This window comes from Triturus cristatus, chromosome 4_1, assembly GCF_964204655.1.
Source record: "Triturus cristatus chromosome 4_1, aTriCri1.1, whole genome shotgun sequence".
Lineage (NCBI taxonomy): Eukaryota > Metazoa > Chordata > Amphibia > Caudata > Salamandridae > Triturus > Triturus cristatus.
In genome coordinates this window covers 334,301,886-334,316,781 of record NC_140585.1, presented here as the reverse complement: position 1 = coordinate 334,316,781, position 14,896 = coordinate 334,301,886, and the positions used below count along the sequence as shown (strand labels likewise).

The window sequence follows — 14,896 nt, the reverse complement described above, 5'->3', positions numbered from 1 at the left end:
AAAGTAATTTGAGTGGTGGATATGTTAGTCTGTTATTTGGATTGAGAAGGATAGTGGATGGAAAAAGGTATGCATTTATTTAGCGCTTGCTACACCTGATGAGGTGTTGAAGCATCTTTTCTGCGAGTAGCACACTACTCCGGAACCCATAGAGGATTATTGGTGAATTAATATAGTGAAATATGAAATTAATTTGAGTGGTGGACATGTTAGTTTGTTATTTGGATTGAAAAGGGTAGTTTAGGGATAGGGAAGGATTTAGAATTTTCGTTTCTTTTTTTTAGCTCATAGCTGTAGGTGGAGGTTTGGGATGAGTAAAGGGGAGGTGAAGGGGGGAGAGTCAGAGGGAAGGGTTTAGAAAGGCTTGTTTTGGGGGATCGGAAAGGTAACGTTTGGAGATGATGGAAGGAAGGGTAGAGTAGGAAGAATCGAGAAAGGGTTTTTTGGGGATCGTCGTATGGGGTTTGGAATGATTGAGAGAGTGGAGATAGAGGATATATTGAGAGAGGTATAGGGTGAGAAATAGGGCAGTGCATTAGATATGCTGAATGAGAAGAAAAGTGATAAATATATAGATCCAGAAGTACATGGAAGGTATAAAGATGAATAAAGGGAGGTAGAATATGTAGATTGGAGATGTATTCAAAAAACTTCGGTATTCAAGTGTTGTTGCACTTTAAATTAATTATATATTCACTTAAAAAACCATAGGTTTCACACATGTTATAGTTAGCTGTACATTTCACTCGTAAAAAACCAATGAAATTCCACGTTATAGTTAGATCAGGTAACTATAACTTGCGTGCCCACAATAAACTGCTGATGACGTCACATATTACATCACTCATGACATGGTCAGTGACATCACTCATCACATCAATGACACATTGTGGATTGCGGTCGCGCAAGTTATAGTTACCTGATCTAACTATAACGTGGAATTTCATTGGTTTTTTACGAGTGAAATGTACAGCTAACTATAACATGTGTGAAACCTATGGTTTTTTAAGTGAATTTGCAAGGTTTTTTAAATGCTAATTCCCAACTATATCGTGTGTGAAACCTATGGTTTTTTCAGTGAATTTGTACGGTTTTTTAAATGCTAAGTTATGTAATTATTTTTTATGTTTTTTTTCTGGTTTTTCACCGTGCGCACACCCTTCGCGCAGTTCATACCGTGCGCGCCTCGCCTTTTTTTACACAGTAACAATTTTTCCTTGCGGGTCCTTCAATTTTATTTAATAAATGTGATTGTTATTTCGTTTTTTTTTTATTATTATTTATTTTTGCCGTGCGCGTACGGTAAGCTTACCGTACGCGCAATCCGCGATTTTTTTTAAAAATTATTAAATGTTTTTTTCGTACTTTTTGGTCCTTCGTGGACGCCCTGACAAACGCTAGGGGGTCTGCAACTCTCTCCGTTGCCCCCTTTTCACGTTATCCACCTTTGTTTTTCAGTGCGAGAGACAGAAAATGGCGGCCGACACTTTCTGATTTCGACCGATTCGAATGTTTACAGTCATGTAACCACCAATCAGAATTGAGCTCGCGCACTGCACCGTACGCGTACGGTAAGCTTACCGTAAGCGCACGGAGCGCGCTTACAGATATATATATTGATTTAAATGCTATTTTCTCAGGACCTACTGAACAGATTTACACCAGACCTGCAAAAGGCACATCTCTGACCTGAGGACTACCTCTCTGCCAAATTTCAAGTAATTCTGTTCAGCCGTTCGGGCTGTAGCTCGGACTAAAGGTCCTATGGGAAAATGCATGGGGAAAACGCGTTTTGGGACCCCCCTTTTTTCTCATCCCCCGCTTGACGAATCCCCCCGAGACTTTCAGGGTAGGAGCGGAGCGCCCCACCTATTTTGAAAATTTCGCGAGGATTCGTCAACCGGCGCCAAAGTTATTCCAAATAGAATGTTGCGGATTTCCTATGGAAACACGGTCCTAACTATAACTATCTACTGGCGACCGCCAGTAGATAATATAAATATATATATATATATATATATATATATATATATATATATATATATATTATCCACCAAATTGCCCTCGAGCTTAGGAGCGCACACAACAGGCAACACACCATCCGGTTTTTATCAGGCATCTCACTCTCGTCACTCTGGGTCACTGATTAGACCTGACGCGTTTGAAGGATTTCCCTCTTTATCAAAGGTCATTATGCAAATTAGGCACATCGGAAGTTCTGCAAGCACATTTTAATTATTCTGCTGAGTGCATTTCGTTTTGGTGCATGCTGGTACTTTTAGTCCCATTAAGAACAGTCATTCGCCTTAGAGTAAGTCCCATGTGCATTAACCTGCACTGTAATTATATTCGCCCTGAGTGGGCCCCAGACTTCAGAGAGCAAGTAATTCACCTTGTTCTCTGTGCTGCATATCACGCCCAAAAGCAGTTCCGAGCTTACAGCCTCCTCGAACTTCAAAGATGGTGCTGCTGGGGAGGAGCCAAGATGGCGACCGGGACGGCAGCGTAGATTCCCGGCTCCGTGAACCTCCGCATCCCGCACGGATATCCTGCATGAGATCCTTACTCTGCGCTACGAGATCGTGTTCGTAAACGAAAGTGGCAACCGATCGTGTGACTCCGAGGTCTCTGACTGCCGTACAACCGGAGAAATCAGCGGTTGAACTTTGCGGCCCGTGCGGTCCCGAAGCCGGGACCTCGAGTGGACGCCTTGGCCGGGTGGCAGTTGAACAACAGCGGCCTGTGGTGACTGGGTGGAGTCGGTCCACCGAAGTGGAGCTCCCCTCGGCCTGCATTTTGCTGTGGCCGCTCCCCCCTGCTGAGCGTTGCGGACTGAGGACATGCCCGGGTGTGCAATTCTCGGATTCTGTGGCGTTTGCCCCTGCCTTTGACGGTGAGCTGCCCGGACGCCGTCCCTGGCTCGCCCTGATCCTTACGGGCTGCTCCCGGCTTTCCGCGGGAGCTGGTCCGTGGCGGAGACGACTGTTGCCCGTGACCGCGCAACGGCTGAATCTGTGCCTGCCCCAGGATCCCTGTCTTCAGCGACGTGGACCTTGAGGCGTTGTTCCCGGGGTCCTGGCCCCAATACGAGTCGGGCCTTCCCAGCGGCCATTTTGTCACGATGCAGCCTACCATCCTGTCCGCTGGGACGCAGCGAGACTGGGGGTGTGTGACTTTCGGGAGTGTGGCGGAGCGATCGGAGGGAGCTGCTCTGGGGTACGGCGACCTCCTGGAGGCCCTTGGTGCCCTTCATTACTCCTTGGCTCATGGCGCCGGGATCCTGGGGGGGAAGCTAGATGGTGTGGTAACAGCGTTGGGACAGTGGCGGCATGCTGGTCCACAGGTACACAGTGGCTTTCCACACTGCACACAAGAGGAAGATGTTGCGGCCCCCCCCGCGATTAGTGTACAGCCGGACACTCCGGACAATATGCTACCGTGTGGTCGGCTAACTGTGGACTTGATCTGTTCCGGAGGTATTGGACCTGAGCGGAAGATGGTGGCCTTGTCCCGTGCGCGGTCTCCGGCGGCCCAGGGACAATTCCAGCAACGTGTGTCTCATTTGGCAGATTCAGCCTGTCTGGACCTTGTGTGCGGTGCAGATCCTGGGGCGGCACTGGAAAAGACGCCCCTCCATGAAGCGGTCTGTGCGGATGCTCAGAGACTTCCACCCCACCAGTGTGCGGCGCTTTCCGACTGTTTTTGGACACTCCTGTACCTTGGGACATCGGACATGGTGCTGGGTCGAGGGGCAGGCATGGGCAGAATCGCAAAAAGCGGTCAAGGCTGAGGCCGATCCTTCGGGGGTGGTCACCTAGTAGACAGGCGGACTCATGGTTGCGCGCTCTCGTGGTTATTCGCATAGTTGGTGTATAATGCTCCCCATTCCCCCCCCCCTTTTTTTTTTTTTTTGATATGGTCGATTTGGTGCTGCTAATTGTTTGCTGGGGGGAGACTTCACCGTGCGGGAGGGAGAAGCCGGGGGTATGTTTTTAAGGCCCTCCTCCAGTTTATTATATTCTTTCCGCCCCCCCCGTCTGGGGGGGCTCTTTCTCACTCTCTTTTTTCCCTGTCTCTTCTATATTTCGGGTCTAGTTCCAGGGCGACAGGCACACTGCTGGGGGGTGGGGCCATACTCATTCGCAGAGGTGCAGGGTGGGGGGATGGGGGAGGGGACTCTTTAGTCTTTATCTCTTTTTCCATGGCCTCCTCTTTCTTCTCTGTTTCTTTTTGCTTTCTTTTTCTGGGATCAGTGCGATACACCACCCTGATTGTGAATCGTTTGCTCTTCATGTGTGCCACAGTTTCCGGGGGGTTCGCTGGGCTTTAGGTACGGGGACCTGTAGGCGCAACTATCTTTGATATTTCTCCCCATCCGTACTTTCCCGCGCCTGCGCCATTGATTCAATGTATTGCTGCTTATTGTTTACGTCTCTTATCCTTGCCCCTTCTCGCTGTTGGGAAATTGTTTGGCACCTGATCCTACTGTTTCGTCTTATCATAAAATGAAAAACCCTTTCTCTCCTGGTGTCCTACCTGCGCGGCTCATTGGCCGGACTATATTGGATTGAAGACTTTGCTCTCCGAGGTGCCGCCTGTGTTGACATTTGCTTTTATTATCCTGGTTACTTAGCGGCCGGCCCCGGGGGGTTGTAGGCCCATACGTGTAAATGATTGAAACATCAATAAAGGTTTTTCAAAAAAAAAAAAAAAAAAAAAAGATGGTGCTGCTCCTCACGGCCGGGCCGCCGTGTCCTATTTTATCCACTAAATTGCCCTCGAGCTTAGGAGCGCACACAACAGGCAACACACCATCCGGTTTTTATCAGGCATCTCACTCTCGTCACTCCGGGTCACTGATTAGACCTGACGCGTTTCAAGGATTTCCCTCTTTATCAAAGGTCATTATGCAAATTAGGCACACCGGAAGTTCTGCAAGCACATTTTAATTATTCTGCTGAGTGCATTTCGTTTTGGTGCATGCTGGTACTTTTAGTCCCATTAAGAACAGTCATTCGCCTTAGAGTAAGTCCCATGTGCATTAACCTGCACTGTAATTATATTCGCCCTGAGTGGGCCCCAGACTTCAGAGAGCAAGTAATTCACCTTGTTGTCTGTGCTGCATATCACGCCCAAAAGCAGTTCCGAGCTTACAGCCACCTCGAACTTCAAAGATGGTGCTGCTCCTCACGGCCGGGCCGCCATGTCCTATTTTATCCACCAAATTGCCCTCGAGCTTAGGAGCGCACACAACAGGCAACACACCATCCGGTTTTTATCAGGCATCTCACTCTCGTCACTCCGGGTCACTGATTAGACCTGACGCGTTTCAAGGATTTCCCTCTTTATCAAAGGTCATTATGCAAATTAGGCACACCGGAAGTTCTGCAAGCCCATTTTAATTATTCTGCTGAGTGCATTTCGTTTTGGTGCATGCTGGTACTTTTAGTCCCATTAAGAACAGTCATTCGCCTTAGAGTAAGTCCCATGTGCATTAACCTGCACTGTAATTATATTCGCCCTGAGTGGGCCCCAGACTTCAGAGAGCAAGTAATTCACCTTGTTGTCTGTGCTGCATATCACGCCCAAAAGCAGTTCCGAGCTTACAGCCTCCTCGAACTTCAAAGATGGTGCTGCTCCTCACGGCCGGGCCGCCGTGTCCTATTTTATCCACCAAATTGCCCTCGAGCTTAGGAGCGCACACAACAGGCAACACACCATCCGGTTTTTATCAGGCATCTCACTCTCGTCACTCCGGGTCACTGATTAGACCTGACGCGTTTCAAGGATTTCCCTCTTTATCAAAGGTCATTATGCAAATTAGGCACACCGGAAGTTCTGCAAGCACATTTTAATTATACTGCTGAGTGCATTTCATTTTGGTGCATGCTGGTACTTTTAGTCCCATTAAGAACAGTCATTCGCCTTAGAGTAAGTCCCATGTGCATTAACCTGCACTGTAATTATATTCGCCCTGAGTGGGCCCCAGACTTCAGAGAGCAAGTAATTCACCTTGTTGTCTGTGCTGCATATCACGCCCAAAAGCAGTTCCGAGCTTACAGCCTCCTCGAACTTCAAAGATGGTGCTGCTCCTCACGGCCGGGCCGCCGTGTCCTATTTTATCCACCAAATTGCCCTCGAGCTTAGGAGCGCACACAACAGGCAACACACCATCCGGTTTTTATCAGGCATCTCACTCTCGTCACTCCGGGTCACTGATTAGACCTGACGCGTTTCAAGGATTTCCCTCTTTATCAAAGGTCATTATGCTAATTAGGCACACCGGAAGTTCTGCAAGCACATTTTAATTATTCTGCTGAGTGCATTTCGTTTTGGTGCATGCTGGTACTTTTAGTCCCATTAAGAACAGTCATTCGCCTTAAAGTAAGTCCCATGTGCATTAACCTGCACTGTAATTATATTCGCCCTGAGTGGGCCCCAGACTTCAGAGAGCAAGTAATTCACCTTGTTGTCTGTGCTGCATATCACGCCCAAAAGCAGTTCCGAGCTTACAGCCTCCTCGAACTTCAAAGATGGTGCTGCTCCTCACGGCCGGGCCGCCGTGTCCTATTTTATCCACCAAATTGCCCTCGAGCTTAGGAGCGCACACAACAGGCAACACACCATCCGGTTTTTATCAGGCATCTCACTCTCGTCACTCCGGGTCACTGATTAGACCTGGCGCGTTTCAAGGATTTCCCTCTTTATCAAAGGTCATTATGCAAATTAGGCACACCGGAAGTTCTGCAAGCACATTTTAATTATTCTGCTGAGTGCATTTCGTTTTGGTGCATGCTGGTACTTTTAGTCCCATTAAGAACAGTAATTCGCCTGAGAGTAAGTCCCATGTGCATTAACCTGCACTGTAATTATATTCGCCCTGAGTGGGCCCCAGACTTCAGAGATCAAGTAATTCACCTTGTTGTCTGTGCTGCATATCACGCCCAAAAGCAGTTCCGAGCTTACAGCCTCCTCGAACTTCAAAGATGGTGCTGCTCCTCACAGCCGGGCCGCCGTGTCCTATTTTATCCACCAAATTGCCCTCGAGCTTAGGAGCGCACACAACAGGCAACACACCATCCGGTTTATATATATATATATATAATTAAGATCCAATCCTCAAAGCGTAAATCCAGAGAGAAACGGGACAGCACACCAGGGAACGGCCGTTCCCTGGTGTGCTGTCCCGTTTCTCTCCGGATTTACGCTTTGAGGATTGGATCTTAATCATTTGGAGTGGTCACTGCTACCACTGACGGCACCAGCGTCGTAGGCATGGGGATTGCTTCAGCAGTGAACTAACGAAAATATATATATATATATATATTACCTACTGGCGGTCGCCAGTAGGTAGTTATAGTTAGGACCACGTTTCCATAGGAAATCCGCAACATTCTATTTTGAATAACTTTGGCGCCGGTCGACGAATCCTCGCGAATTTTTCAAAATAGGTGGGGCGCTACGCTCCGCTCCTTCCCTGAAAGTCTCGGGGGGATTCGTCAAGCGGGGGCTGAGATAAAAGGGGGTCCCAAAACGCGTTTTTCCCATGCATTTTTCCATAGGACCTTTAGACAGGGCTACAGCCCGAACGGCTGAACAGAATTACTAGAAATTTGGCAGAGAGGTAGTCCTCAGGTCAAGGAAGTGCCTTTTGTAGGTTTGGTGTAAATCTGTTCAGTAGATTCTGAGAAAATAGCCTTTAAATCAATATATATATCTGAGCCAGCTTACGGTGCGCTTACGGTACGCTTACCGTACGCGTACGGTGGCGTGCGCGAGCGCGATTCTGATTGGCTCTTAGATCTTAGTAAACATTCGAATCGGCCGAAACCAGGAAGCGGCGGCCGCCATTTTCTCTCTCGCACTGAGAGTGATGTTTAAAATATAAAGCACAAAAACATGTAAAGGGGCTGTTAAGACAGCTCCCACACACATAGCAATGTTGAGGGAGTCCCCAAAGATCCCCCAAGGCCAAAATCGGAATTTTTATTTTTTCGCTAATTTCGCCGATTACGCTTACCGTACACGTACGGTAAAAAATTATTAAAAAAAAAAAATTATCCACACTCTCCCCACCCCGTGTGCAATTGGTGGCCGAAGGGCACCCATTGTGCATGGCTTATTAAAGATGAGTTAAACTAAAATATTTTAAAAAAAAAATAATAAAAAAAAAAATTATCCACACTCTCTCCACCCCGTGTGCAAATGGTGGCCGAAGGGCACCATTTGTGCATGGCTTATAACATATACGAAAAATTAAAATATTACCTTTCAAAACGAAGTGCATCATATGTCCTCCATGTGCGCACGGTGCGCGAAGCGCATCGTGCGTACATGGCCCATCTAGCGTAACGTGGGCACGCGGTGCGCGTAGCGCACCGCGTGCCCACCGTGCGTGCACGGCACTAACTGCGTAAAGTGGGCGCGCGGTGCGCGAAGTGCACCGTGCGCGCACGGAACGAACTGCGTTAAGTGGGCGCGCACGCCACGAATGGCGTAAAGTAACTTAGCATTTAAAAAACCGTACAAATTCACTGAAAAAAACATAGGTTTCACACACGTTATAGTTAGGAATTAGCATTTAAAAAACCTTGCAAATTCACTGAAAAAACCATAGGTTTCACACATGTTATAGTTAGCGGAAATTTTACTGATAAAAAACCAATGAATTTCCCCCGTTATAGTTAGTGCAGGCAACTATAACTCACGCGACCGCAATCTTCTGCTGATGACATATGTGTCTTTATGAAAAAAAAATATTTGTAATATATGTATAGCTAAAAATGTATGGAAGAAGACATGGGCAAATAAGTGTCTAAATACAGTATTAGCATCAGCAGAGGATTGCGGTCGCGTGAGTTATAGTTGCCTGCACTAACTATAACGGGGGAATTTCATTGGTTTTTTATCAGTAAAATTTCCGCTAACTATAAAATGTGTGAAACCTATGGTTTTTTCAGTGAATATATATATCCGCACTAACACCACAGGTTGCAAAGCTTCAGAGCAGATAGCAGCCTTCCCTTCTGCCATACGCGTTTCGAGTATTACACTCTTGATCGCTGGCTGGCTGAACACAGGAGGCGGAATCGAAGAACAAATTTATTTAAATGATAAGCCCCGCCCCAGTGGGCGCCGTAGCATGCTGGTAATTGCAGTTTATAATACACTACACAGGCTCAAAAGTTAACTCCCCAAGTGGGTTCCGTTGCCTCCATTCGTGAAAATGTCATACCCAATAGGGCGAGAGGCTTCACCAAACTGTCCTCCACTTGCAAGTAGTACACTGTGATACAGGCAACCTCCGTTCACACGAGCGCTCCCATCGATCATTCCAGACCCGCCTTGGCAAGCGGGGGGGCTTTTCCGTGGCCGGACAGCCACTAAATATAAACACACGTGTTGCCCCAAAAGGAATCGCCACACACGGAGAGATATCCGCACTAACACCACAGGTTGCAAAGCTTCAGAGCAGATAGCAGCCTTCCCTTCTGCCATACGCGTTTCGAGTATTACACTCTTGATCACTGGTTGGCTGAACACAGGAGGCGGAATCGAAGAACAAATTTATTTAAATGATAAGCCCCGCCCCAGTGGGCACCGTAGCATGCTGGTAATTGCAGTTTGTAATACACTACACAGGCTCAAAAGTTCACTCCCCAAGTGGGTTCCGCTGCCTCCATTCGTGAAAATGTCATACCCAATAGGGCGAGAGGCTTCACCAAACTGTCCTCCACTTGCAAGTAGTACACTGTGATACAGGCATCCTCCGTTCACACGAGCGCTCCCATCGAGCATTCCAGACCCGCCTTGGCAAGCGGGGGGGCTTTTCCGTGGCCGGACAGCCACTAAATATAAACACACGAGTTGCCCCAAAAGGAATCGCCACACATGGAGAGATATCCGCACTAACACCACAGAGGATGCCTGTATCACAGTGTACTACTTGCAAGTGGAGGACAGTTTGGTGAAGCCTCTCGCCCTATTGGGTATGACATTTTCACGAATGGAGTCAGCGGAACCCACTTGGGGAGTAAACTTTTGAGCCTGTGTAGTGTATTACAAACTGCAATTACCAGCATGCTACGGCGCCCACTGGGGCGGGGCTTATCATTTAAATAAATTTGTTCTTCGATTCCGCCTCCTGTGTTCAGCCAGCCAGTGATCAAGAGTGTAATACTCGAAACGCGTATGGCAGAAGGGAAGGCTGCTATCTGCTCTGAAGCTTTGCAACCTGTGGTGTTAGTGCGGATATCTCTCCGTGTGTGACGATTCCTTTTGGGGCAACTCGTGTGTTTATATATATATATATATATATATATATATATATATATATATATATATAGTAATTCAATAGTGGAGAATTTGTAAATAAATAGTTATGATAAAAGATTTACTTATTTATGCAGTCACTTATATACATGCTAAAACATAGAATAATGTAACCATCAGTAATATTTTCATTTGTAAAGCAGAACTAATGAATATCTATATCCATCTACATATTTTTTTAAAGCAATTATTCTACACATTTATTCAAAGCAATACACATATATAGGTACTTTTCCAAAGTACAAATAGATGATTTCATACAGAGTGATATGCTGTACGTTTCTGTTTGGGTATGGTGGTTATGTGGGGAAGACCCAACTCTTGAGTAGTTTTTGGAAGATAAGGTGCTTATATGTGGATCTTATGTTTGGGGGTAGAGAGTTCCATAGTTTAGCTGCTTGAACAGAGAAGGATGTGCAACCTATGGTTTTTTTCTTGTATCTTGGGATTTCGAGGCGAGGTGCCACCCTAGAGCGGAGGTTCCTTTGTTGAATGTGTTTGCTGATTTTATTCCTGAAGAAGAGCGGTACTGTTCTATGTATCAATTTGTGGGTGATACAAAGCAGCTTGAACATGGATCTTCTGGTAACCGGTAACCAATGCAGGGCTTTTCAAGGATAGGGGAGATGTGGTATTGCGATTTTATATTTAGAAGTAGTCTGGCAGCCTAGTTCTGAATCCATTGTAGTTTTTTCATGGCTGTTAAAGGTGATCCGTGGTAGAGGCTATTGGCATAATCGCGTTTGGACAGAACAAGGGAGATGGTAGCCTGGACCTTGTTTGGAAATCCCAAATGGGGGAAGATTTGTCGCAGAGTATTTATGGTAACAAAGTTGGATCTTGCTAGTTTGTTCATGTGGGCAATCATTGATAGCTTGGAGTCTTGCATCATTCCGAGGTTTCTTACTCCCTTCGATCATTTAGGCGGTGTTCCCAGACCATCAGGCCACGCGGCGAGCGGGTCATAATGTTTCCAATCGCCACACATGAGTATTTCCGTTTTTGAAGCATTCAATTTGACATGGCTCCACGTCATCCATTTATCCACGGCTCCGAGACAACTGAAAACTGGCGAGTTTCCAATGTCTTTGGGTTATTCCAGCTGAAGGAGTATTTGCGTGTCATCTGCATAGTTCTAGTACGTGAGGTGAAATTGATTGATCAGTTCCGGTAATGACTTCATGTAGATATTGAAAAGCATAGGTGAGATGATGGTCTTGAGGGACCCGTGCTTTTGAGAAGTACGGTTTGGACAACACATGCTATAAATAGAATAGGTTATTTACCCTGTAAGCATCTATTCATAGTGTGCAGTGCCATAGATTGATATGCACCCACCCTCCTCCCTGGACACTACTGGCCGACGCATTTACTTCTTTACTAAAACACTTTACCTTATCGTACTTGGATGCTTATCTTTTCTGTCACTATACTGTGCCTATCCTAAGCTCACCCAATGAGCTAAAAACAATCGAACAAAGGAGCCCATGACCATGTGCAATACAGACTATAGGAGCAGTCCACATACCTTGTGACTCAAAAGACTTCTTCAAAGAAAAACAATTTGCAAACGTCCAAGCCCAACACTAGATGCTAAGCATATGAACCCACGGCACTACATGCTATGAATACATGCTTTCAGGGTAAGTAACAGATTGTATATATATACGTAACAAGTGTGCACACATGCTTAACACACTCTCACTACCCTAGCTGGAAGAGTTTAGAGAACTTTTACCAGAACAATGCAGTTGTTGTTTGAGCTCTTCTCTTTCTTGTTCCTTATTAATAATGTTTGTGTTTACTAGATGCACTTAAGCTCCTAAGCCAATTCAGTGGGTCAAGTAACCTCTTGTTTATGTGTGTTTGTATTCTGTAGGTCTCCAGCAGGGCTAATTCACTCTTTCCTCCTTTCCGTGTATATAAATGATTGCAATTTATAAGGTTATATGAAGATAAAAGTTATAGGATTATCTGATATTTAGGAAATACTGCAATTTCTTCTATGATTTCTGCCATATTGTCTTGGTATGATGGAAACTATGAAGCTCCTTTGTGTGCCAGGTTGCAAAGGGCACCTTCAATGTGGCCCAGATTCGGAAAGCCATTTGCTGGTGTAAGTTTAGTTTAAAGATTCACAAAATGCAGTTTTACACTTCTAAAATCTGCTTGTATAGATTTTTCTGAGAGTAAATCTTCCCTCAGGGGGAAGAGAGTGGGTGTTCCTAGAGGAAATGCTGGCTGTGGAAAGTTTGTGCGGGTATTCACAAAAATGTTCCTGCCCTATTCCCATATGAAAAACGTTGGAGATCTACATCTGTTAGTGGCAGGAGTAAACCCATTTCTGTGATGGTAATTGAGAGAGGGCGTCGCTAGATATGCTAGTGGTGTAGGTGAAGTGGTTTCTCTAAAGAAACTCGTTTAGCGAAAAAATATCAATTGCATTTGCATATTTACTGGAACTTTCACAATGAAAATATATGCACATGTATATTTGATGCAAAAATGGAATTGAGAAAAGGATTACAAGACTACTTCTGAGACTACAAGAACAGTCACGCCTCCTTTGGAGTACTCATGGTAACATTTGTGATTTCCAAACATTTCTTACATCTTCTACAATATGTAAAGGAAGCCTATCGGTGTAAATCTACAATTTGTTATTGGGGGGGGGTCCCCTCCTCTAGATTTGCTTGAAAGCATTGTGTATAGTCAGTAGACGGATACAGATTGTGAGTGTTGCCTGCCCTTTTGTTACTGTGTTCTGGAGGGTGCTGGTCTTTAGGAGTCTACGTCTGCATAGGAATGCTTGCACTGCTTTGTTCCCTCAAGCTAACTTTGGTATCTGAGCACAATCTTTTAACTGTGCCTTCCATCTCTGTTTCGTCCCCTCATCTTATCACAGGTTGCCTACCTGCTTAAGAAGTTGATGGATGCCACAGGCCTAGAGTGGCAGCAGGAAGACTTGGATGGCTACCTATGCCAGAAGAACCCAGCTCTCCGCAATGGCTTGTCCGTCTGGCAGGTTCTGGAGATGATGGAGTCGGAGAGTTTCTTTCCTTGCTCCTGCAGAGGAGCACTAAGCTTGGCAATCGATCACGTTTACCAAGAAATGTATCTGGGCATGATCAAAAAGGTTAGTTGAATTAAAAGTTCAAAAAAGACCAATCCTCTATTGCTGATAGAAATAATTGTGCATTATCAAGAACCTCTCTTATTTGCCCTGTGGCAAGTTATCACTGCGAGTGTGTTCTCAGGCCAAGAATAATTGAAGAGGGGCAAAGATATCGAAAATCATCAAGAAAAACAGAGGTCCTGGCCCCAAAGGCATATATTGCACCAGTACAGGCAGTGTTTCATTAGCGTAGAGCAATTCTCTGCCACAATTGAACAGATGCTTGCACCAATCACCTGGTACAAAATTGGGATATGAATTATGATTTTGTTAACACAAGATCAATAAAGCACCCAAAAATGTGTAGATGGTCTGGTATGTTTGAGATGTATCCTAAAATCCAGTTTTTGATTTCAGGGTAGCCAGTGCCATGAAGTCCATGCGTGCAGCATGTTGGTGTACAAAGCCAATTGCATTGGAGAAAGCATGGGTTATTGGAGGATAATGAGGCAACCTCTGCCTCTTGCAGATACCTTACACATACCTTGATCAGCCTTCTCCGTCACACTGTAGAGCGCATTTGGATGTGGGCGAGTGCAAGTCTGAAGAAATTGCAGTGGAGTGCATGAAGCTTAGCAGGCTCCTCTAAAGAGACTGCCTTTCCATATGCATATTTGTTGCTTTTTGTAACTCCGGATGATATTTGGCTCTCTATTTTGCTAGGATATTGCCAGTTACAATTGCTTTGTCTGCTCAATCCAGGATAATCTGGTCTCCCTTTGCTTCTCTGTGTCCCCTCTTCTTTGTCTCATCCACACAGGGTTATCTCTGGAAGAAAGGACTGGCTCGTCGGAACTGGAATGAACGTTGGTTCGTCCTGAAGCCGCCTCAGCTCAGTTACTATACGGGCGAAGACCTGCAGGACAAGAAAGGGGAGATGATCCTCGACGTCGAATGTGTGACTGTGGTGAGATGAAAAGTCGCCTTCTACTACACAATACCTATTACTAGAAATCATTTATTTCAGTACCTAAAACCAGACATGCACTGGGCATAGTGTATGAACTCTTGTCATCAGGGCGCTATATTCTTTTGTACCTTTTTGATTTTAATAACATTTAAAATCAACATCAGTTTATGTTGAACATTGATAATTTTATTACTTTAAAACTGTTTCACGTAAATGAAGTCCAATGTTACTGAGAAACGCAACACTTTGATTTATTTTGATTTATTTTTAGATACCCTAAATTTAACTTTAACACGTTTTTATCACTATTTAAAGGAAAAACATTACTAGGCATGTGTGAAACTAGCATAATTTGCTGTAGAGTAATTATGCAAAATTACCCTAAGATTATGCGAAATTACATGTTAGATAAAATGGATCTCGCACTCCAAAAATTATCCAAACAGTCCAGGTAAAAATTAAACTCAACATTATAATTT

The 14,896-nt window shown here is 45.2% G+C and overlaps 1 protein-coding gene across 1 annotated transcript in view; it reads left to right on the top strand.

Moving 5' to 3' along the window:
* Positions 1-14,896, top strand: part of LOC146854897 (differentially expressed in FDCP 6 homolog) — a 354,648-nt gene that overhangs the window by 214,688 nt on the left and 125,064 nt on the right. The window contains exons 4-5 of the mRNA XM_085652318.1: positions 13,238-13,468; positions 14,268-14,414. Of these exons, the coding sequence (XP_085508444.1) occupies positions 13,238-13,468; positions 14,268-14,414 (378 nt within the window). The remainder of the gene's footprint in view (positions 1-13,237; positions 13,469-14,267; positions 14,415-14,896) is intronic.